Here is a 25,754-nt window from a genome sequence, read left to right on the forward strand (position 1 = left end):
CACAGAAGACCAACTATATCAATTATAATAAATATAAAGAGGATAGACTATGAAAATTAGAAAAAGTCAAAACCAACTATATAATGTTGATAAAAGATTCATCTAAGTTGGGCCTGGTGGTGTGTGCCTGTAGTCCCAGCTCCTTGGGAGGCCAAGTGGAAGGATCACTTGAACCCAGGAGTTCAAGGCTGTAGTGTACTATGATCACACCTAGAAATAGCCACTGCACTCCAGCCTGAGCAACATGGCAAGACCCTGTCTCTGAAAAAAGATAGATTCAATTAAAACAGTATCACAAAAAAGTTAAAACTAAATGGATGGCAAACATTAAAAAAATAAAAAACAGGCCAGGCATGGTGGCTTATGCCTGTAATCTCAGCACTTTGGGAGGCTGAGGCAGGAGAACTGCTTGAACCCAGGAGTTCAAGACCAGCCTGGGCAACAGAGTAAGACCTTGTCCCTACTAAAAATAAAAAGAAATTAGCCGGGAATGGTGACATGTGCCTGTAGTCCCAGCTACTCAGGAGGCTGAGGTGGGAGGATCACTTGAGCCCAAGAGTTTGAGGCTGCAGTGAGCCATAATTGTGCCACTGCACTCCAGCCTGGGTAACAGGGCAAGACCCTATCTCAAAAAAAAAAAAAAAAATTTTAAAACGTAAAAGAAAAAACAAAAGAAAGTTGGTGTCATGGTTGTAATACTGGACAAAGAATTTAGGGCAAAAGTTATTTTTATGTTGATAACATACAATTTACATTAACAACATCTGGCAATAACTCTGATGTACCAACAACACTGCATTTAAAATAATTAAAGGCTTTTAGAAATATAAGAAGTCATTCAAGGAAACAATTTTAGTAGAAAATGGTAAAATGACTTTTCTAGTCTTTGGCAGGTCAAAGAGATAACAGAGAGGACTTAAACACCCAAATAAAATGACTGATTTAAAAGGTATATATAGCCAGGTGCGGTGGCTCACGCCTGTAATCCCAGCACTTTGGGAGGCTGAGGTGGGTGGATCACCTGAGGTTAGAAATTTGAGACCAGCCTGGCCAACATGGCGAAACCCCGTATCTACTAAAAATACAAAAATTAGCTGGGTGTGGTGGCATACGCCTGTAATCTGAGCTACTCAGGAGGCTGAGGCAGGAGAATCACTTGAACCCAGGAGGCGGAGCTTGCAGTAAGCTGAAATCGTGCCACTGCACTCCAGCCTGGGTGACAGAGCAAGACTCTATCTGAAAAACAAACAAACAAAAACTATATACGAGTTTACATTGGATAAATAACATCTATGCTAGCACAAATTCATATCATATGTTGTTAGTGAAAAAACAATTTAAAATTCCTAAAAGGAAAGAAATTAAGGCTGGGCTTGGTGGCTCACGCCTATAATCCCAGCACTTCGGGAGGCTGAGGTGGGCAGATCACCAGAGGTCTGGAGTTCGAGATCAGCCTGGTTAACATGGTAAACCCTGTCTCTGCTAAATATACAAAATTAGCTGGGCATGATGGCATGTGCCTGTAATTCCAGCTACTCAGGCGGCTGAGGCAGGAGAATTGCTTGAATCCGGGAGATGGCGGTTGCAGTGAGCCAGGATCGTACCGCTGCACTCCAGCCTGAGTGACAGAGTGAGACTCGGTCTCCAAAAAGAAAAAAAAAAAAAGAAAGAAATTAAAGATACGTCTTCTGACCTCAAAACAATAAAACTAGAAATTGATAACTAAGAATATGAAGATCAAAAGCCTCAACTAATTTGAAATTTTAAATACAAGGTACTGAGGACAGAAACTAAACTGTAATTATAGATGATTCAGATAATAACTTTAAATGTTATCAAACATTAATTTAAAAAATTGAGTATTCCTTTTATTATTTATTTATGTATTTTTGATACAGAGTCTGGCCCTCTCACCCGGGCTGGAGTGCAATGGCACGATCTCGGGCTCACTGCAACCTCTGCCTCCTGGGTTCGAGCAATTCCCCTACCTCAGCCTCCTGAGTAGCTGGGACGACAGGCACGCACCACCACACCCGGCTAATTTTTTGCATTTTAGTAGAGATGGGGTTTCACCATGTTGGCCAGGATGGTCTTGATCTCCTGACCTCGTGGTCTGCCCGCCTCAGCCTCCCAAAGTGCTGGGATTACAGGCATGAGCCACCATGCCCAGCCACACCTGGCTGATTTTTGTATTTTTAGTAGAGACGGGGTTTTACCATGTTGGCCAGGCTGGTCTGGAACTCCTGGCCTCAAGTAATCTACCCGCCTAGGCCTCCCAAAGTGCTGGGATTACAGGCATGAGCCACTGCGCTCGGCCGAGTATTCCTTTTAAAAGCTACAAAAATAGTTCCAAGAAAATATTAGGAAAAATTTAAAAAGAGAAATTATTAATTTACAACAAATTTAGGACCGGGGGCGGTGGCTCATGCCTGTAATCCTAGCACTTTGGGAGGTCAAGGTGGGCAGATTGCCTTAGCTCAGGAGTTCGAGACCAGCCTGGGTGACACGGTGAAACCCCGTCTCTACTAAAATACAAAAAATTAGCCAGGCGTGGTGGTAGGCACCTGTAATCCCAGCTACTCAGGAGGCTGAGGCAGGGGAATCACTTGAACCCGGGAGGCGGAGGTTGTGGTAAGCCAAGATTATGCCACTGCACTCCAGCCTGGTGACAGAGCGAGACTCCCTCTCCGAAAAAAAAAAAAAAATTCAGAACTGATAAAAGCCAGTTATCTGATTTGGAAAACACCATAAAGCAGATGAAATTCAAGTACAGTCTAAAACTACAGACTTAGAACAGATTTTAATTTTTGTTCTTTAAGTAGAGTGGGGGTCTTGCTATATTGCCCAGGCTGGTCTTGAACTCCTGGCCTCAAGTGATCCTACTGCCTCAGCCCCCAAAGCTCTGGGATTACAGGCATGAGCCACTGTGCCCAGCCTTCATTTACTATTATCACTACTGGGACTTCATCAAGGGTACCAATTCAATACTAAGTATACTAAAACTAAGAGATTTCCATAACTGGCAATAAGAAGTTAGTGGCAATAACAAGTTAGAATCAGGATAGATATTTCACTCAAAAGAGCAGCAAAAAATATAATATTCACAAGAATTTGACAGAATAATTAAAAATTCTAAATTTCTTCTGGAAGAATAAATGCACAACTGAAGAAACAAAGGGGAGCCAATAGATATATCACAAAGCTAAATTAGTTAAAACTACGGCTGGCATGCATTTATTCATTCAGCAAGTCTTTTTTTTTTGAGACTGAGTCTCACTGTGTCGCCCACTCTGGAGCGCAGTGGTTTTTGAGATCTCTGCCTCCTGGGTTGCAACCTCTGCCTCCTGGGTTTAGGCGATTCTTGTGCCTCAGCCTCCCGAGTAGCTGGGATTACAGACACGCGCCACTATGCCTGGCTGAGTTTTGTATTTTTGTGGTACAGACGGGGTTTCACCATGTTGGCCAGGCTGGTCTCAAAACTCCTAACGTCAAGCAATTCATCTGTCTCGGCCTCCCAAAGCGCTGGGATTATAGGCGTGAGCCACAGCACCTGGCCTGCAATTTTATTTTTGAAAACACTGGTTCGAATGAAACAAAATACCTTATCCCACGATTGTCTTTACAAGGTGAATGAATGTGTCTTCTTTGTTTAAGGTCAAGATCCAAAGCTTTGGACAGTGTACTGTACTGTACACAAGCTGACACTCAAAGGAAGATGCGCTTTTGAAGTTCACTTACCAACTTTGAGGAAAGTTTTTAGTTCCAAGGGTCGCAGCACTGGTTGTTTTTCTATACGACCGTAGGTTTCTGCTATGCTCTCTACTTCCACTTTAGGGCATTTAAACAGCTCATAAGTCCCATCTCGGTTCTGGATAAAGCTACGGGTGATTTCCAAGGGCATCTGGACACCAAGACATACCAAAAAAGGGTGAGAGAAAAACTTTCAAAATAGACCAATACCTGGATGACAACAAATCTTTTATTATTCCTTCTTTCTTGTTAAGTATATTCAAATGAATTACAACTTCCCTGTTTTTCAAGAAAATCCTGTCAACAAATTTGCCTTTTCTCTCTTACGTCATTCATGGCTTTCCTTTTTTCTCTAAAATCTTAAATTTCCACCCCAGCCAAACCATATACCAGTTGAACCTCTAACATCTTCATGGGTACATGACTGTTGCTGGCACAGACCTGCTCTAAAATCAGTTTTATTCCTTCCCCTACTGCTCTGCTAGCAGCATTCTTCTCTTAAATTCCTCTGTTCATACACCTACAGTTCACCTCACATCCTGTATGCTTCATACTGTCCTTGGGATTGAGCCAGGCAGAACTGGAACTGGATGCTGTGGTGACCCAAAGCAAATTACAAACTTCTCAGAGCCTGTTTTCTCATGGGCAAAATGCAGTTAATGCCAGGACATGGCTGGGAGTTCAAATGAGGTGATGGAGGTAAGTAATGCCCAACAGTGAGAAGCTCCATGATTGTTAGCTCTCTTCTCCCACAAGCCTACACCCTAGGTTGCTTCAGTGTCTCCCTAAATGTCATCCATTCCAGGCTAAAAGCTGCCTCTGTGACATCTGCATTTAAAGGAGTTCCTCAAGTACCTTTAATGCCAATACAGTCCTTTTCTAGGGTTCACTTTTTTTTTTTTTTTTTTTTTTTTTTAAAGAGGCAAGGTCACTGAGGGCGGTGGCTTGTGCCTATAATTCCAGAACTTTGGGAGGCTGAGGTAGGCAGATCACCTGAGGTCGGGAGTTTGAGACCAGCCTGACCAACATGGAGAAACCCCATCTCTACTAAAAATACAAAATTAACCAGGCGTGGTGGCAGATGCCTGTAATCCTAGCTACTCAGGAGGCTGAGGCAGGAGAATCGCTTGAAGCTGGGAGGCAGAGGTTGTAGTGAGCTGAGATCATGTGATTCCACTCCAGCCTGGGCCACAAGAGTGAAAGTCCATGTCAACAACAACAACAAAAAAAGTCAAGGTCTCACTTGGTTGCCCCTGCTGGAGTACAGTGGTACAATCATGGCTCACTGCAGCCTCCAACTCCCAGGCTCAAGTGATCCTCTTGCTTCAGCTTCCTTAGTGGTTGGGACTATAGGCACACACCACCAGGCCTCACTTTTTCTTTTTTTCTTTTTTTTTGGAAATGAAGTCTAGCTCTGTCACCCAGGCTGGAGTGCAGTGGCACGATCTCGGTTCACTGCAACCTTTGCCTCCCAGGTTCAAGTGATTCTCCTGCCTCAGCCTCCCAAGTAGCTGGGATTACAGGAGCAAGCCACCATGCCTGGCTAATTTTTGTATTTTAGTAGAAACGTGTTTTCACCATGTTGGCCAAGCTGGTCTAAAACTCCTGACCTCAGGTGCTGCGCCCACCTCGGCCTCCCAAAGTGCTTGTATTACAGGCATGAGCCACCTCGCCAGGCTCTTTTGCTTGCTTTCTTTTCTTTTTTTTTTTAAGAGTAGCGGCATAGCTGGCCGGGTGCAGTGGCTCACGCCTATAATCCCAGTACTTTGGGAGATCGAGGAGGGTGGATCACCTGAGGTCAGGAGTTTAGGACCAGCCTGGCCAACATGGTGAAACCCTGTCTCTACTAAAAATACAAAAATTAGGCCGGGCGCGGTGGCTCAAGCCTGTAATCCCAGCACTTTGGGAGGCCGAGGCGGGCGGATCACAAGGTCAGGAGATCGAGACCACAGTGAAACCCCGTCTCTACTAAAAATACAAAAAATTAGCCGGGCGCGGTGGCGGGCGCCTGTAGTCCCAGCTACTCAGGAGGCTGAGGCAGGAGAATGGCGGGAACCCGGGAGGTGGAGCTTGCAGTGAGCCGAGATCGCGCCACTGCACTCCAGCCTGGGCAACAGCGTGAGACTCCGTCTCAAAAAAAAAAAAAAAAAAAAAAAAAAAAAAAAACAAAAATTAGCCAGGCGTGGTGGTGTGCACCTGTAGTCCCAGCTACTCAGGAGGTTGAGGCATGAGAATTGCTTGATCCTGGGAGGTGGAGGTTACAGTGAGCCGAGATCGTGCTACTGCACTGCAGCTGGGCAACAGAGCAAGAGACTCTGTCTCCAGAAAAAAAAAAAATAAAAACATAAAATGTCTAGTGTGGCTGGATGTGGCAGATTACACCTGTAATCACAGTACTTTGGGAGGCCAAGATGGGAGGATTGCTTGAACCCAGGAATTTGAGACCAGCCTGGGCAACATAGCAAGACCCCATCTTAAATTTTTTTTCTTTTTAAATTAGTAGGGTGGGCCTGGTGGCTCATGCCAGTAATCCCAGCACTTTGGGAGGCTGCAGCAGACAGAGTCCAGGAATTTGAGACCAGCCTGGGCAACACGGGGAAACCCCATCCCTACAAAAATAGCTGGGCATGGTGGTGGCATGTGCCTGTAGTCCAAGCTACTCAGGAGGCTGAGATGGGAGGATCACTTGATCCCAAGAGGCAGAGTGAGCTGTGACTGTACCACTGTACTCCAGACTAGGCAACAGAGTAAGACCCTGTCCCAAAAAAACCAAAATACAAACAAAAAAGACCAAAAAAAAATTTTTTTTAAAGTGTCATTTCTCAGCCGGGCACAGTGGCTCATGCCTGTAATCCCAGCAGTTTGGGAGGATCATGAAGTCAGGAATTCGAGACCAGCCTGGCCTACATGGTCAAACCCTGTCTCTACTAAAAATACAAAAATTAGGCTTGGCGCAGTGGCTCACGCCTGTAATTCCAGCGCTTTGGGAGGCTGAGACAGGCGGATCACGAGGTAGGAGATCGAGACCATCCTGGCTAGCATGGTGAAACCCCGTCTCTACTAAAAATACAAAAAATTAGACAGGCATGGTGGTGGGTACCTGTAGTCCCAGCTACTTGGGAGGCTGAGGCAGGAGAATGGCATGAACCCAGGAGGCGGAGCTTGCAGTGAGCTGAGATTGCACCACTGCACTCCAGCCTGGGCGACAGAGCGAGACTCCGTCTCAAAATAAAATAAAATAAAAATACAAAAATTAGCCGGGTATGGTGGCACGTGCCTGTAATCCCAGCTAGCCAGGGGGAATTGCTTGAACTCGGGAGGCAGAGGTTGTAGTGAGCCAAGATTGTGCCACTGCATTCCAGCCTGGGTGACAAAGCAAGACTCCATCTCAAACATAAAATAAAAAGGGTCATTTCTCTAATGAGAACAAAGCTGTAGTTTGGGGAGGAGGGTTTAATTGTGCTGGTGCCACTGACTTCACAAATATTATATCATCTCAAATTATTTATATACTTTCTAGCTGCCTGCCAGTCAAATCTAGGACTCATCATAAGTATTAGGGGATCATTATTTAATTTATAAGAAAAAATTGTGTTTTTTTATTCCAAAGGCAAAGAAAAAGTATACTGCAATTTAAGATACTTTTTTCAAGCCATAGGGAACACACATTAAAATCAGAATCAGAACTATAAAGCCAGGGATATTTCTGAATAATCTCTTAGCATGAAAAAAAAGAAACTCTGGTGTCTGTAACTCAAGGAACCAGTGCAAATATACTCCCTGTACTTGCCTCCCTCTCTTCCCTTCACAACCCTCCCACTGTTATAGAAATAAACTCTCACCTCTGGGGTATCTAAGATTTGTTTAACTTGCAGGATATTAGTGATATGCCAAGTATATTTGGAAAAGGTTCCCAGTGGCAAGGCATCTTTCCGAACAAAAGCTTCAACGTGAAAAAAGGACAAAATTAGATTACCAAAAAATAACATTTTCTTTTATTGTATTTGTTACCTAGTTTCTAATACAGTACTATTATTTCCTTATAGATTCTCAGCACTTTTAAAAAGAAATTCTAGAGGCAAATATATAAAAGGGTTTGGCAGAAATGTGACAGATCAGTTGATATAGATAATTGATATGCTGATCATTGAAGGCTTTGTGCTCCAGACATATGAGTAGAAGTCCTAACTCTGAATACTCAATGGTGAGTATTCCACACAGATTTTTTCCAAATGTAATTCTCTATGTTCAAGACATCATCCATCACTATACCAAAGGGAAATCCTGTACCTGTGGTGGAGTTGGGAAGCCGTTTTTTTGCACTTCCTATAGATATTCTCTGTTGCAGGGCATCAAAAAAGGACTGAGGAATGTGGAACACCAGTGGTTCTGGTTTGCCTGTGGGAAACAGGAAGAAACAACTCATTTAAAGAAACTCAGAAGACTTTCTGATGTACAGGGAGAGGTGGAAGAAAAGGAATCATGGGATGGTAATAACTAAAAATACCACTGAGATTTCTTTATACAGAGGCAAAAAGAAGGCTTTGATTGACCTTTCTGGGCCAAGAACTATCATTAGTCCTACTCTTGATCCCTTGCAAACACAAAACACACAGTGTAGCCTGGGCAACAAAGGAAGACCCGGTGTCTACAAAAAAAAATTTTTTTTTGAGATGGAGTCTCACTCTGTTGCCCAGGCTGGAGTGCAATGGCATGATCTCGGCTCACTGCAACCTCTGCCTCCCAGGTTCAAGCAATCCTCCTGCCTCAGCCTCCTGAGTAGCTGGGACTACAGGCATGTGTCACCACACCTGGCTAATTTTTATATTTTTAGTAGAGATGGGTTTCACCATGTTGGCCAGGCAGGTCTAAACTCCTGACCTCGTGATTCGCCCACCTCGGCCTCCCAAAGTGCTGGGATTACAGGTGTGAGCCACCGTGCCTGGCCAAAAAAATTTTTTTTAATTAGCCAGGCGTGGTGGCATGCACCTGCTGTCCCAGCTACTTGGGAGGCTGAGGTGGGAGGATCAACTGAGTCGAGGAGGTTAAGGCTGCAGTAAGCCATGGTCATGCTACTGCACTCCAGCCTGGTCAACAGAGTGAGACCCTCCCTCAAAAAGGAAAAAAAAAGAAAAGAAAAGAAAGGCCAGGCATGGTGACTCACACCTGTAATTCTAGCACTTTGGGAGGCCAAGGTGGGCGAATTACCTGAGATCAGCTTGGCCAACATGGTGAAACCCCATCTCTACTAAAAATACACACACACACAGAAATTAGCTGGGCATGGTGGTGTGTGCCTGTAATTCCAGCTACTCAGCAGGTTGAGGCAGGAGAATCGCTTGAACCCAGGAGGCAGAGGTTGCAGTGAGCCAAGATCACGCCACTGCACTCCAGCCTGGGCAACAGAGTGAGACTCCATTGAAAAAAAAGAAAAAAGAAAATGAAAAAACAAACCAACAGAGTAGACCCTTGTCACTCACCAGGTATACATTTCAAATCCGCAATTTTAAAAAGACCAACACAGCACAGACTTTCCCCCTTAAAGGGTATGCGAAGTAAGATGGGATGAGAACAGCAAGGCTAAGGTGGACTGCCTCCACTTGATTCCCTCTTGCTCGCAATCCCCAGGTTCTTGCTATTTGCATTCATGTCTAAGCAAACTAACGACACGCTCTCTCACCCGATGGTCAGCACCATGAATGCTGAGGGACTACAAGTTAGGACACTGCTTACCCAGCAAGCATCTGTCTTTCTCCCTGAATATAACCTCAAGGCAGGCAAAATACTTGAAAGTGCTTAACAAACCTTTTAAAGAAACTTGCGGCCAGGCATGGTGGCTCACACCTGTAATCCCAGCACTTTGGGAGGATGAGGTGGGTGGATCACCAGGTCAGGAGATTGAGACCATTCTGGCTAACATGGTGAAACCCCATCTCTACTAAAAATACAAAAAATTAGCCAGGCATGGTGGCATGCACCTGTAGTCCCAGCTACTTGGGAGGCTGAGGCAGGAGAATCGCTTGAACTCGGGAGGCAGAGGTTGCAGTGAGCCAAGATCACACCACTGCACTCCAGCCTGGGCAACAGAGCAAGACTTGGTCTCAAAAAGAAAAAAAAAAAAGAAACTTGCCAGGCATTAGGTCAACAAAAAGAGAGTTAAGGGCTGGGTGCGGTGGCACAAGCCTGTAATCCCAGCACTTTGGGAGGTTGAGGCGGGTGGATCGAGAGGTCAGGAGATCGAGACCATCCTGACTAACACAGTGAAACCCCATCTCTACTAAAAATACAAAAAATTAGCAAGGCGTGGTGGCAGGCGCCTGTAGTCCCAGCTACTTGGGAGGCTGAGGCAGAAGAATGGCGTGAACCTTGGAGGCGGAGCTTGCAGTGAGCCGAGATCGCGTCACTGTACTCCAGCCTGGGTGACAGAGCGAGACTCCATCTCAAAAAAAAAAAAAAAGAGAGTTAAGGGGAGGGGGTCTAGTGAGTTCAGAGTCTTCCTTAAAAATTATTTCCAAACCAGGTGCGGTGGCTCACAACTGTAATTCCAACATTTTGGGAGGCCTAGGTGGGCAGATCACTTGAGGTCAGAAGTTCCAGACCAGCCTGGCCAACATGGTGAAACCCTGTTTCTACTAAAAATACAAAAATTAGCCAGGAGTGGTGATGCATGCCTATAATCCCAGCTACTCAGGAGGCTGAAACACGAGAATCTCTTGAGCCTGGGAGGTGGAGGTTGTAGTGAGCCAAGACTGTGCCACTGCACTCCAGCCTGTGTGACAAAGCAAGACTGTCTCAAAAAATAAAAAAGAATTAACTTAAGACTTCCCATCCTGGCTAACCCGGTGAAACCCCGTCTCTACTAAAAAATACAAAAAAATAGCCGGGCAAGATGGCGGGCGCCTGTAGTCCCAGCTACTCGGGAGGCTGAGGCAGGAGAATGGCGTGGACCCGGGAGGCGGAGCTTGCAGTGAGCTGAGATCCGGCCACTGCACTCCAGCCTGGGCGACAGAGCGAGACTTCGTCTCAAAAAAAAAAAAAAAAAAAAAAAAAGAAGACTTCATAAAACATACACACTCATAGTCCAGGAGTGAGCTGATGGAAACTTGGACAAAGGTGGTAGTAATGGAGATGGTGAGACAGAGTAGAGGGTGGTACAGGAATGGGGTGGAAGAATGGGATGGAAGAGGGAATGGGATGGGATGGAAGAGGACGATAAGTGTTTAGCTTATAATATTATCAATATTCTGTTTTCTGGGCTGGGCATGGTGGCTCACGCCTGTAATTCCAGCACTTTGGGAGGCCGAGGCAGGTGGATCACCTGAGGTCAGGAGTTCAAGACCAGCCTGGCTAACATGGCGAAACCTCATCTCTACTAAAAATACAAAAAATTGGCCGGGCGCGGTGGCTCAAGCCTGTAATCCCAGCACTTTGGGAGGCCGAGATGGGCGGATCACGAGGTCAGGAGATCGAGACCATCCTGGCTAACCCGGTGAAACCCGTCTCTAGTAAAAAATACAAAAAAATAGCCGGGCGAGGTGGCGGGTGCCTGTAGTCCCAGCTACTCGGGAGGCTGAGGCAGGAGAATGGCGTAAACCCGGGAGGCGGAGCTTGCAGTGAGCCGAGATCCGGCCACTGCACTCCAGTCTCGGCGACAGAGCAAGACTCCGTCTCAAAAAAAAAAAAAAAAAAAAAAAAAAAAAAAAAAAAAATACAAAAAATTGGCCGGGCATGGTGGTGCACACCTGTAATCCCAGCTACTTGGGAGGCTGAGGCAGGAGAATCACTTGAACCCGGGAGGTGGAGGTAATAGTGAGCCAAGATCACGCCACTGCACTCCAGCCTGGGCGACAAGTGATTCTCCTGCCTCAGCCTCCTGAGTAGCTGGGACTACAGGCCTGTGCCACCATGCCCAGCTAATAGAATACTTTTAAGGCAACAAGCAGAGACCGGTTAGATCTGAAAATGCTGATGTTCCACAAGGCTATTAGAAATCACACCCAAATACAGCCTGTGTTCTCCAATCTTCCTCAGCGTGTTTATGTCTTTTTTTTTTTTTTTTTTTAGATGGAGTCTCGCCCTGTTGCCCAGGCTGGAGTGCAATGGTGCAATCTCGGCTCACTTCAACCTCCGCCTCCCGGGTTCAAGCAATTCTCCCACCTCAGCCTCCCAGGTAGTTGGGACTACAGGCACCCGCTATTGTGCCTGGCTAATTGTTTTCTATTTTTAGTAGAGACGGGGTTTCACCATGTTGGCCAGGCTGGTCTTAAACTCCTGACCTCAAGTGATCCGCCCGCCTCGGCCTCCCAAAGTGCTGGGATTACAAATGTGAGCCACCGCGCCCGGCCAGCATGTTTAGTAATTCTCTATAACTATCTTAGTCTCATGTATTAGATTTTCATTTTTTCTTTTTTCCATACAGGGTCTCGCTTTGTCACCCAGGCTGGAGTGCAGTGGCACTATTTTTTGTAGAGATGGGGTTCGCTATGTTGTGCAGGCTTAGATGTTCATCTTTTTTTCCCCTTGCTTTGATTTTAAGTTTGAGAGTTAGAATAGTTTTATAAAGCTTCGGTATCTCCCTCACCAAACACACACACACACGCACACACACACACACGAACTTGAAAGTGCTTGAAAGTGCTTAACAAGTCTGATAGTGAGCAATCAGACTATCTGCCTTTACTTATTATTTGCTATGTTTTTTCTCTTCTGTCTCTAAATTATAATAATTTTGCTGTTCCTGAATTTTAATTATGTGATTGTTCTTTTGTTTCAATTAGATTTCTACTTTCTTGTGGCCCAGTGCTCTCTGGACTGAAGTCCAATTACTTTTCCTATAAGAGTAGAATTACAGCACAATTACCTTAATTTCTCCTACTTTCAGTAAGATCCCAGTTAGATGAACAGTACTTACCATCAAACTGATAGTGCATGGTCTGATGGATGCGTTCTGTGACACTGGCCAGCCAGTCTTGGAAGGATAAAGTCACTTGTGCCTCATCTAACAGCTGACCACAGGCTAGGAAAAAAAAAAAACACACACACACACACTTCTTTAGTAACTTTTCTTACAAAATAAACAGCTAACTGAAGTTTGAAAAAGTTAAGAAGTTTTTTATTTTTATTTTTTTGAGACGGAGTTTCACCCTTGTCGCCCAGGCTGGAGTGCAGTGGCGTGATCTCAGCTCACTGCATTCTCCGCCTCCCGGGTTCAAGCGATTTTCCTGCCTCAGACTCCTGAGTAGCTGGGATTACAGGCACCCTCCACCACACCTGGCTAATTGTTGTATTTTTAGTAGAGATGGGGTTTCATCATGTTGGCCAGGCTGGTCTCCAACTCCTGACGTCAGGTGATCCACCCACCTCGGCCTCCCAAAGTGTAGGGATTACAGACGTGAGCCACCGCGCCCAGCCCCCACCTGTTTTTTATTTGTTGACAAGGCTTTGTCATGTTGCCCAGCTGGCTTCGAACTCCTGGGTTCAAGCAATCCACCTGCCTCAGCCTCCTGAAGTGCTGGGAGAAGTGTTAATAAGTTTGTCCAGAAAAAAAAAAAACAAACTTGAAGCTGAACTTCAAAGAAAGCCAATAAACTAAATGAAATAAGATATTCTGGGATTTTTTCTTTTTCAGACAGAGTCTCACTCTGTCACTCTGGCTGGGGTGAAGTGGCATGATCTTGGCTCACTGCACCCTCCGCCTCCCGGGTTTAAGCGATTCTCATGCCTCAGCCTCCTAAGGAGCTGGGACTACAGGTGCGTCACCATGCCCAGCCAATTTTGTTTTCTTTTTAATAGAGACAGGGTTTTTGCCATGTTGCCCAGGCTGGTCTCAAACTCTGGCCTCAAGTGATCTGCCCACCTTGGCCTCCCAAAGTGCTGGATTACAGGCATGAGTCACCTGAGGTCAGGAATTCAAGACCAGCCTGGCCAACATGGTGAAACCCCGTCTCTACTAAAAATACAAAAATTAGCTGGGTGTGGTGGCATGCGCCTGTAATCACAGCTACTCTGGAGGCTGAGGTGGGAGAATTACTTGAACCTGGGAGGCGGAGGTTGCAGTGAACTGAGATCGCGCCACAGCACTCCAGCCTGGAAAAGAGTGAGACTCTGTCTCAAAAAAAAAAAAAAAAAAAGAAAATACGAAATAAGAAGCAACACTAAACTGCATATTAAAGAATGGTCCTATATAATGACTGTTTTAGGATGGGCTTGGTTGCTCATGCCTGTAATCCCAGCACTTCGGGAGGCTGAGGCAGGAGGATCACTTGAGCTCACAAGTTTGAGACCAGCCTGGGTAACATGGCGAAAGCTTGTCTCCACCAAAAATACAAAAAATTAACCAGGTGAGGCCGGGTGCAGTGACCCCCACCTGTAATCCCAGCTCTTTAGGAGGCCAAGGCGGGCAGAGCACGAGGGCAGGAGATCGAGACCAGCCTGGCTAATACGGTGAAACTAAAAATACAAAAAATTAGCGAGGTGAGGTGGCGGGCACCTGTGGTCCCAGCTACTCAGGAGGCTGAGGCAGAAGAATGGCGTGAACCCAGGAGGCGGAGCTTACAGTAAGCCGAGATCGCGCCACTGTACTCCAGCCTGGGTGACAGAGCAAGACTCCGTCTCAAAAAAAAAAAAAAACGGCCGGGCGCGGTGGCTCAAGCCTGTAATCCCAGCACTTTGGGAGGCCGAGACGGGCGGATCACGAGGTCAGGAGATCGAGACCATCCTGGGCTAACACGGTGAAACCCCGTCTCTATTAAGAAATACAAAAAACTAGCCGGGCGAGGTGGCGGGCGCCTGTAGTCCCAGCTACTCGGGAGGCTGAGGCCGGAGAATGGCGTGAACCCGGGAGGCGGAGCTTGCAGTGAGCTGAGATCCGGCCACTGCACTCCAGCCTGGGCGAGAGAGCGAGACTCCGTCTCAAAAAAAAAAAAAAAAAAAAAAATTTCCCAGGCGTGGTGGTGCATGACTGTGGTCCCAACTACCTCTGGGAGGATTGCTTAAGCCCAGGAGGCAGAGACTGCAGTGAGCCGAGATCACGCCTCCACACTCCAGACTGGGTGATAGAGTGAGACCCCATCTCAAGTAAAAATAAATAAATAAGTAAAAATAATGGCTGTTTTAGAGATTTATAAATTAGTTCTATTCCTGATGAATATGTATCCATATGCCCCAGACCCTCTCAATGATGAACGTATTGTTTCATGCCAAGGTTGAGCACAAATAGATTAAGACTGAGTGATGAACACACTGTGGGTTGCAATGATACCTTCAGACTTAAAACCTAAAACCTTGTATTCAGAAATGTAAAATGAATTAATTCACTTTTTTTTTTTTTTTTTTTTGAGACAGAGTCTTGCTCTGTTGCCCAGGCTAGAGTGCAGTGGCACGATCTCGGCTCACTGCAACCTCTGCCTCCCGGGTTCAAGAGATTCTCCTGCCTCAGCCTCCTGAGTAGCTGGGATTACAGGTGCCTGCTACTGTGCCTGGCTAATTTTTGTATTTTTAGCAGAGATGGGGTTTTAACATCTTGGCCAGACTGATCTTGAACTCCTGACCTTGTGATCCAACCACCTCGGCCTCCCAAAGTGCTGGCATTACAGGCATGAGCCACCATGCCTGGCCAAATTCACTTTTTTTTTGTTTTGCTTTTTTTTTTGAGGCGGAGTCTCACTCTGTCACCCAGGCTGGAATGCAGTGGTATGATCTCAGCTCACTGCAAGGTCTGCCTCCCAGGTTCACACCATTCTCCTGCCTCAGCCTCCCAAGTAGCTGGGACTACAGGTGCCCGCCACCATGCTCAGCTAAATTTTTCTATTTTTAGTAGACGGGGTTTCACCGTGTTAGCCAGGACGGTCTTGATCTCCTGACCTCGTGATCCGCTTGCCTCGGCCTCCCAAAGTGCTGGGATTACAGGCGTGAGCCACCGTGCCTGGCATTCACTTTTAAATATAAGTGAAAGAGTGAAATCTTGCAGCCCTGGAGTAAATAACTGGAAAATACAGTAACGAGTGATGGAATTTAATGGAGCCAGTTTAGAGTTAGGAGTCAAAAGGCTATGGGAGGCTGGATGTGGTAGCTCATGCCTGTAATCCCAGCACTTTGGGAGGCCAAGGCGGGTGGATCACCTGAGGTCAGGAGTTCGAGACCAGCCTGGCCAACATGGTGAAACCCTGTGTCTACTAAAAATACAAAAAATTAGCCAGGCGTGGTGGTGTGCACCTATAAGCTACTCGGGAGGTTGAGGCAGGAGAATCACTTGAGCCCAGGAGGCGGAGGTTGCAGTGAGCTGAGATTATGCCACTATACTCCAGCCTGGGTGACAGAGTGAGACAGAGTCTCACAAAAAAAAAAAAAAAAAAAAAAAAAATGGCTATGGAACCTAGGACCCCTACCCACTGAGTGACCAGGGTCCATGTCTCAAGTTCCTCTCTTCTAAGATGAAGATATGCATCTGGATGATCTCCAAATTCTTTCTTCTCTTAAAATATCTTTAGTCCGGGCATGGTGGCTCATGCCTATAATCCTACCACTTTGGGAGGCTGAGGTGGGTGGATCTCTTGAGCCCAGGAGTTTGAGACCAGATTGGGCAACATGACGAAACTCCATCTCTACTAAAAATACAAATAAATAACCAAATGTGGTGGCATGTGCCTGTAGTCCCAGCTACTTGGGAGGCTAAGGTGGGAGGATAACTTGAGCCCAGGAGGCTGCAGTGAGCTGTAATTTAGATTGAAGCCATCTTCCTTTTTCCTTGCACCAAAGGAAGTGACAAAAAATTATTAAAAATCAGTCAGGCACAGTGGCTAATGGCTATAATCCCAGCACTTTGGGAGGCCAAGGCAGGCAGATCACTTGAGGCCAGGAGTTTGAGAGCAGCCTGGCCAACATAGCAAAACCCCATCTCTACCAAAAATACAAAAATTAGAAGAGCATAGTGGCAAATGCTCGCAATCCCAGCTACTTGGGAGACTGAGGCACAAGAATTGCTTGAACCTGAGAGGCGAAGGTTGCAGTGAGCTGAGATCACGCCATTGCACTCCAGCCTGGGTGACAGAGCAAGACTCAGTCTCAAAAAAATATATGTATATAAATAATAAAAAAATCTATGTGATACTCTTGATCTGCTTACTTTGTGACCTTCCTTAAACACTTATGCCTAGAATGCATAATTTTTCTTTTTTTTTTTTTTTTTGAGGCAGTCTTGCTCTGTCACCCAGGCTAGAGTACAGTAGCATGATCTCGCTCACTGCAACCTTCGCCTCCCAGGTTTAAGTGATTCTCCTGCCTCAGCCTCCCAAGTAGCTGGGATTACAAGCACATGCCACCACACTTGGCTTTTTTTTTTTTTTTTTTTTTTTTGAGACGGAGTCTTGCTCTGTCGCCCAGGCTGGAGTGCAGTGGCCGGATCTCGGCTCACTGCAAGCTCTGCCTCCCGGGTTCACGCCATTCTCCTGCCTCAGCCTCCCGAGTAGCTGGGACTACAGGCGCCCGCCACCTCGCCCGGCTAGTTTTTTGTATTTTTTAGTAGAGACGGGGTTTCACCGTGTTAGCCAGGATGGTCTCGATCTCCTGACCTCGTGATCTGCCCGTCTCGGCCTCCCAAAGTGCTGGGATTACGGCTAATTTTTTTATACTTTTTAGTAGAGACAGGGTTTCACCATGTTGGCCAGGCTGGTTTCAACTCCTGACCTCAAGTATCTGCCCACCTCAGCTTCCCAAAGTGCTGGGATCACAGGTGTGAGCCACCGTACCTGGTCATAAGTTCTTAATGAATTACTTAATTAGTACTGTTTTATATTATTCTGTTTTTTCTTTATCTCATCCTGTTACCCATGCAGTGGTGCAATCATGACTCACAGAAGCCTCAACATCCCAGGCTCAAGCAATCTTCCCACCTCAGCCTCCTAAGTAGCTGGGTCTACAGGCATGTGACACCACACCTGGCTAATTTTTTGTTGTTGTTTTGGCAGAGATGGAGTCTCACTACTCCCACCTTGGCCTCCCAAAGTGCTGGGATTATAGGCGTGAGCCACCACACCCAGTCACATAAAACACCGTTTTCCTTCAGCTTTGAATCTCTATACCAACTGCACATGAGTAATAAGCAATAAGATGAACACATCCTGCAAGACACCTGCTGCTAAACATGTCAGAATTTTTTGTTTAAAGACATAATTTAGGCCAGGCGTGGTGGCTCACGCCTGTAATCTCAGTACTTTGTGAGGCTAAGGTGAGCAGATCACTTGGGTTCAGGAGTTTGAGACCAGCCTGGACAATACGGTGAAACCCCGTCTCTACTAAAAATACAAAAATTAGCCAGGCATGGTGGCATGCACCTGTAATTCCAGCTACTTGGGAGGCTGAAACAGGAGAACTGCTTGAGCCCAGAGGCAGAGGTTGCAGGGAGCCGAGATCACATCATTGTACTCCAGCCTGGGCGACAGAGTGAGACTCTGTCTCCAAAAAAAAAAAAAAGGAAATAAAAATAAATACATAAATTACTTTTTGAGATAATTGTACATTCACATGTGGTTGTAAGAAATATAAGGCTTGTATACCCTTTATCCAGATTCATCCAAGAGTAGCAGTTTTTAAAACTATAGTACATCACAGTGAGGAAAATTACATGGCTACAACCTAGTGACCTTATTCACATCTCACCAGCTTTATGTACTTGTGTGTGGTATGCATACATATAGTTCCACGTAATTTTAGGGCATGTGTAGACTTGTGTGACCAACACCACAGTCAAGACACAAAACAGTCCACAACAAGACGCCCTGTGCTACTCTTTTATTGCTGCTGTTACAACCCTCCCAACTCCCTCTTTCCTTTTTTTTGAGACTAAGTCTTGCTCTTATTGCCCAGGCTGAAGTATAATGGTGCAATCTTGGCTCATTGCAACCTCCGCCTCCCGGGTTTAAGTGATTCTCCTGCCTCAGCCTCTTGAGTAGCTGGGATTACAGATGTCTGCCACCACGTACGGCTAATTTTATCTATTTTTAGTAGAGACAGGGTTTTACCATGTTGGCCAGACTGGTCTCGAACTCCTGACCTAAGGTGATCTGCCTGCCTCAGTCTCTCAAAGTGCTGGGATTACAAGTGTGAGCACTGTGCCCAGCCCCAACCCACCTTTAAATCTTGGCAACTACTATTCTCCAACTCTATGGTTTTAGACATAATTGAGCTTTTTAAAAAAATTATTATTATTATTATTATTTTTGAGATGGAGTCTCGCTCTTTTGCCCAGGCTGGAGTGCAGTGGCCGGATCTCAGCTTAATGCAAGCTCCGCCTCCCGGGTTCATGCTATTCTCCTGCCTCAGCCTCCCGAGTAGCTGGGACTACAGGTGCCCGCCACCTTGCCCGGCTAGGTTTTTGTATTTTTTAGTAGAGATGGGGTTTCACTGTGTTAGCCAGGATGGTCTCGATCTCCTGACCTCGTGATCCGCCCATCTCGGCCTCCCAAAGTGCTGGGATTACGGGCTTGAGACACCACGCCCGGCCAAAAAAATTATTTTTTAAAATTAAAAAATATTATTTCATCACCCAGGTATTTTTAAAATTTAATTATACATATGTTGTGTTTGTTTGTTTGTTTTTGAGACGGAGTCTCGCTCTGTCGCCCAGGCTGGAGTACAGTGGCCGGATCTCAGCTCACTGCAAGCTCCGCCTCCCAGGTTTACTCCATTCTCCTGCCTCAGCCTCCCGAGTAGCTAGGACTACAGGTGCCCGCCACCTCGCCCAGCTAGTTTTTTGTATTTTTTAGTAGCGACGGGGTTTCACCGTGTTAGCCAGGATGGTCTCGATTTCCTGACCTTGTGATCCGCCCGTCTCGGCCTCCCAAAGTGCTGGGATTATAGGCTTGAGCCCCTGCACCCGGCTGTTTGTTTTTTTAAGTAGAGACAGGGTTTTGCCACATTGGCCAGGCTGACCTCAAACTGCTGGCCTCAAGTAATCCACCTGGCTTGGCCTCCCAAAGTGCTGGGATTACAGGCATGTGCCACCACACCCAGCCACATCACCCAAATTATTAAGCCTAGTATCCATTAGTTATTTTTCCTGATTCTCTCACCCGCTTCCACCTTTCCTCCCTCCTCCCACGTTTCACCCTCCAATAACCCCTGGTGTGTTGCTCCCCTCTATGTGTCCATGTGTTCTCATCATTTAGTTCCCACTTATAAGTGAGAACATGCTGTATTTGGCTTTCTGTTCCTGCATTAGTTTGCTAAGGATAATGGCCTCCAGCATAATTTAGCTTTGAGCATGATTTGAAACTGGTGGGACAGGAAAGACCTCAGCCTCAGTGCCTCTGTTAGTGTTTATGTTGGGACTCTTTGGGTGACAATGTGCAACATTTCTTTTGATTACACTGCTTCTGGCTTCTTTAGGATGACTTTCCACCATGGTAGCCTATTCTAGGGAGGGGAAACTTACCCTGCCTTTTTAACGAGGAAGCAACCACAGGCTTTTTCAGGCCACTTTTCCTTAGATTACTGCTCACTGCATCTTGAGGCAGTGGTGAACTGTTCCTCTGTGCACCTAAACCACAAATCATTACAGGTTTAACAATGTATCTGCTAAATATAAATTGATTTGATGTTAATTTTTAGAGTCTAAAACATATAAACAGTCTTTGCTAATTTCTAGGTTAGCTTCACAGTTTCTAGCAGGAGTTAGCATTAGCCTTTACATATAAAATTTTAGTTTTCTTATGCTCTTTATAGGAAATTGGATGAATAAACAGAAATGAAAGGAAGAAAAACATTCACTTATTGTTCCCACCTGTCAGACAATTACGATGAATTTTCTAGTGAACTGTCTTCCATTTTCTTCTCTGTGAATGTACTGCTGGTTTTGTGATTTTTTTTTTTTTTTTTTTTTTTTTTTTGAGATAAGAGTCTTGCTCTGTCGCCCAGACTGGAGTGCAGTGGCATGATCTCGGCTCACTGCAAGCTCCGCCTCCCAGGTTCATGCCATTCTCCTGTCTCAGCCTCCTGAGTAGTTGGGACCACAGGCACCCGCCACCATGCCCGGCTAACTTTTTGTATTTTTTTTTTTTTTTTTCTTTGAGACAAAGTCTGGCTGTGTCGCCCAGGCTGGAGTGCAGTGGCGCGATCTCAGCTCACTGCAACCTCCACCTCCCAGGTTCATACCATTCTCCTGCCTCAGCCTCCTGAGTAGCTGGGACTACAGGCGCCCGCCACCATGCCCGGCTAATTTTTTGTATTTTTAGTAGAGACAGGGTTTCACCGTGTTAGCCAGGACGGTCTCGGTCTCCTGACCTCGTGATCCACCCGCCTCGGCCTCCCAAAGTGCTGGGATTACAGGCGTGAGCCACTGCGCCCTGCCGAAATTCAAGTTTAACTGAGTATTCTATACTTTATCTGGCTATCCAAGTGATCTGAGCATTTTCTTTATTACAATTTATTTTTTATTTTTATTTTTTAGAGATGAGGTCTTGCTATGTTGCCCAGGCTGGAATGCAGTGGCTATTCGCAGGTCCAATCACAGTGGGCTAGAGCCTTGAGCTCCTGGGCTCAAGGGATCCTCCTGCCTCAGTTTACTGAGTAGCTGGGACTACAGGCATGCCCCCACTGCACCCAGACTATACTCATTTTTATGCCTGCCTGATATTCCATGGTAAAGTGGCTTTACCATGGTTCATTTAACTATCCCCAGTGGTTAACCCTTAGTTGTTTCTAATTTTTTAATACTCTAAATAACCATAAAATCAATATCTCCAGACAAAATGTTTTTCCTATACCAATAATTATTTCCTTAAAAAAGATTATTTAGGCCGGGCGCGGTGGCTCAAGCCTGTAATCCCAGTACTTTGGGAGGCCGAGGCGGGTGGATCACGAAGTCAGGAGATCGAGACCATCCTGGCTAACATGGTGAAACCCCGTCTCTACTAAAAATACAAAAAACTAGCCGGGCGTGGTGGCGGGCGCCTGTAGTCCCAGCTACTCGGAGGCTGAGGCAGGAGAATGGCGTAAACCCGGGAGGCGGAGCTTGCAGTGAGCCGAGATCGCGCCACTGCACTCCAGCCTGGGTGACACAGCGAGACTCCGTCTCAAAAAAAAAAAAAAAAAAAAAGATTATTTAGAAGTGGGGCCGGGCATGGTAGCTCACACCTGTAATCCCAGCACTTTGGGAGGCCAAGACAGGTGGATCACCTGAAGTCAGGAGTTCGAGACCAGTCTGGCCAACATAATGAAACCTCATCTCTAAAAATACAAAAATTAGCTGGGCATGGTAGCAAGCACCTATAATCCCAGCTACTGAGGAGACCGAGGCAGGAGAATCACTTGAACCCGGGAGGTGGAGGTTGCAGTGAGCTGAGATTGCGCCATCACACTCCAGCCTGGGTGACAAGAGCCAAACTCCATCTCAAAAAAAAAAAAAAAACAGCCAAGCATGGTGGCACACGCCTGTAATCCCACCTACTTGGGAGGCTAAGGCAGGAGAATTGCTTGAACCCAGGAGGCGGAGGATGCAGTGAGCCGAGATCACATCATTGCACGATCCAGAGCAAGACTCCGTTTCCAAAAAAACGGGCAAAGACTAATAAGTAAACATTTAACAACAATTTCTGCTCTATATTCCTGCCAGAACTGCCTCTCTAAAATGCACAAATGACCATGTCACTTTGTTTCTCCATCTTTCTTCAACTTCCCAGCGCCAAAACTCTTATGCATGACCACCTGATCCATCCCTAGCAATATTCCCTATAGGTAGGACCATTTTAAGGATCTTAACAGACAAGCGATATACCAATGATTATAGCAATGTGCACTACATTAGCCATGCCAGAGAGCCTGGATTTTACTTTTGCCTGTGGTCTTATCATTTTAAAAAACTTTGCCAGCTGGGCATGGTGGCTCACATTGTAATTCCAACACTTTGGGAGGCTAGGGCAGGAGGATCACTTGAGGTCAGGAGTTTGAGACCAGCCTGGTCAACCAGTGAAACCCTGTCTCTACAAAAAAACAAACCAAAAACTTAGCCGGGCATGGTATCTTGTGCCTGTAGTTCCAGCTACTTGGGAGGCTGAGGCAGGAGGATCTCTTGAGCCTAGGAGGTCCAGGCTGCAGTGAGCATGCCCCTGCACTCCAGCTTGGGCAACAGAGTGAGAACTCATCTCCTAAAAAACAAACAGCCCAGACGCGGTGGTTCACGCCTGTAATCCCAGCACTTTGGGAGGCCGAGGTGGACAGATCACAAGGTCAGGAGATCGAGACCATCCTGGCTAACACGGTGAAACCCCATCTCTACTAAAAATACAAAAAATTAGCTGGGCATGGTGGCAGGCCCCTATAGTCCCAGCTACTCGCAAGGCTGAGGCAGGAGAATAGCGTGAACCCAGGAGGCGGAGCTTGCAGTGAGCCGAGATGCGCCACTGCACTACAGCCTGGGCAACAGAGTGAGACTATGTCTCAAAAGAAAATAACAAACAAACAAAAAAACACATGAAACTTTGCTAATTTGGTAGCAAAAGGTATCTTGTTTTAATTTTGCATTTCTAAAATGTTTGCACTTTTCTGTTTACTAGTAAGTTTGGAGTTTGGTCCACAGGTAGGGACCAAGTAATATTTTCATTTTGTTTAGACTCTAGGTCTCTTGATGCTTACCTACTAGGATACTTCACCATTTTCATATTGATTTATCAGAGTCCTTAACTGACACTAGTATTAAGCATTTGAATTTAAAAATGTGGCCTGGCCGGGCATGGTGGCTCACGCCTATAATCCCAGCACTTTGGGAGGCCAATGCGGGTGGATCACCTGAGGTCAGGAGTTCAAGACCAGTCTGGCCAACAGGGTGAAACCCCATCTCTACTAAAAATACAAAAATTAGCCGGGCATGGTGGTGGGCGCCTGTAATCCCAGCTACTCGAGAGGCTGAGGCAGGAGAATTGCTTGAACCTGGGCAGTGGAGGTTGCAGTGAGCCGAGATCACATCAGTGCACTCCAGCCTTGGCAACAGAGCGAGACTCCATCTCTCAATAAATAAATAAATAAATAAGGCTGGGTGCAGTGGCTCGCACCTGTAATCCCAGCACTTTGGGAAGCCAAAGCAGATGGATCACCTGAGGTCAGGAGTTCGAGACCAGCCTGACTAATATGGTGAAACCCCATCTCTACTAAAAATACAAAAATTAACTGGGTATGCACCTGTAGTCCCAGCTACTCAGGAGGCTGATATGCGAATTGCTTGAACCCGGGAGGAAGAGGTTGCAGTGAGCCGAGATCGCACCACTGCATTCCAGCCTGGGTGACAGAGCAAGACTCCGTCTCATTAAAAAAAAAAAAAAAAAGGGCCGGGCGCGGTGGCTCAGGCCTGTAATCCCAGCACTTTGGGAGGCCGAGACGGGTGGATCACGAGGTCAGGAGATCGAGACCATCCTGGCGAACACCGTGAAACCCCGTCTCTACTAAAAAATACAAAAAACTAGCCGGGCGAGGTGGTGGGCGCCTGTAGTCCCAGCTACTCGGGAGGCTGAGGCAGGAGAATGGCGTAAACCTGGGAGGCGGAGCTTGCAGTGAGCTGAGATCCGGTCACTGCACTCCAGCCCGGGCTACAGAGCGAGACTCCGTCTCAAAAAAAAAAAAATAAAATAAATAAAAAAAGATAAAAAGGAAAAAATGTGTGTGTGGGTGTGTATATGTGTGTGTTTCTCCATATACTGAAAATGAGGACAATAAACTATATTTCTAAATTAGTATGGGGAATATAACCACTGTCACAAATTTTTTTTTTTTTTTTTTTTTTTTGAGACAGAGTCTCGCTCTGTCGCCCAGGCTGGAGTGCAGTGGTGCAATCTCCGCTCTCTGCAAGCTCCACTGCCTCCCGGGTTAACGCCATTCTCCTGCCTCAGCCTCCCTAGAAGCTGGGACTACAGGCACCCACCACCACGCCCGGCTAATTTTTTTTGTATTTTCAGTAGAGACGGGGTTTCACCGTGTTCACCAGATGGTCTCGATCTCCTGACCTCATGATCTGCCCACCTCGGCCTCCCAAAGTGCTGGGATTACAGGCGTGAGCCACCGTGCCCGGCCTGTCACAAAAATTTTTTAAACACTCTATGGATGAAAACTTCATAATACTATCCTAAGGCAGATTAAGGTATAAGATTAATCTGTTTAAGGGATGTACACACATATACAGTAAAAGCAGAATTTGGTTGGATCTTATTTTTGGCTAAGGGATCAAACTTTCAGCTTAACTTGAAAAAGAATCATCAATGGAGAGTAAAACGTTTCTCAGGAAAAAATCCGTAAGAACAAAAACATATTTCTTGGCCAGGTGTGGTAGCTCACACCTATAATTCCAGCACTCTGGGAGGCCAAGATGGGAGAATCACTTAAGGCCTGGAGTTTGAGGCCAGCCTGGGCAACATGGCAAGACCCCTGTCTCTTTAATAAAAATAAAATAAAATATAATATTTTCTTATAATTGTTGAGGTTCAGTAAAAGACATAAAACATAGTAAAACAATCTCTAAAGACGATACCACCAAACCAACCAACCAGACTCTTACCAGATACTTCATCCTTTCTCCTCTTCTTTGACTTAGAGGCAGTAGACTCACAAGCTGATACTGTTGATTCTGAATGGCAACCTAACTGGGGTACAATAATCTCTTTAAGACCTAAAAAATAGAAGATTTCTGAATTGTTAATCCTATCCAAGGGTAAGTATGAGTATGGGCCTCTATCTAGCAAAAAGTTAATTTCTTTTTAAAAATCCCCCAAACGAATTATCCCAGTGTGGGCAACATAGGCAGACCCCATCTCTACAAAAAATAAAAAATTAGCACATCTGTGGTCCCAGTTACTTGAGAGGCTGAAGTGGGAGGATCACTTGAGCCCAGGAGGGTCAAGGCTGTAATGAGCCGTGATTACGTCACTGCATGCCAGCCTAGGTGACAGAGCCAGGCCCTGTTTCAAAAAACGAACCAAAAACAAAAACCAAAAAAAATTATGGAGTGATTGCTTGCTTTAAAATAA

The 25,754-nt window shown here is 45.9% G+C and overlaps 1 protein-coding gene across 5 annotated transcripts in view; it reads right to left on the reverse strand.

Moving 5' to 3' along the window:
• C13H2orf42 (chromosome 13 C2orf42 homolog) overlaps positions 1-25,754 on the reverse strand; it is a 44,406-nt gene that overhangs the window by 7,666 nt on the left and 10,986 nt on the right. For all 5 annotated transcript variants that reach the window (XM_011713495.3, XM_071076869.1, XM_071076866.1 and 2 more), the window contains exons 4-9: positions 25,286-25,396; positions 20,180-20,284; positions 12,662-12,766; positions 8,041-8,148; positions 7,593-7,693; positions 3,739-3,901 (exon numbers count right to left, since the gene is read on the reverse strand). In XM_011713495.3, coding sequence (XP_011711797.2) covers positions 3,739-3,901; positions 7,593-7,693; positions 8,041-8,148; positions 12,662-12,766; positions 20,180-20,284; positions 25,286-25,396 — 693 coding nt within the window. The remainder of the gene's footprint in view (positions 1-3,738; positions 3,902-7,592; positions 7,694-8,040; positions 8,149-12,661; positions 12,767-20,179; positions 20,285-25,285; positions 25,397-25,754) is intronic.

The sequence above is a fragment of the Macaca nemestrina genome, chromosome 13, assembly GCF_043159975.1.
Source record: "Macaca nemestrina isolate mMacNem1 chromosome 13, mMacNem.hap1, whole genome shotgun sequence".
NCBI classification, from domain to species: domain Eukaryota; kingdom Metazoa; phylum Chordata; class Mammalia; order Primates; family Cercopithecidae; genus Macaca; species Macaca nemestrina.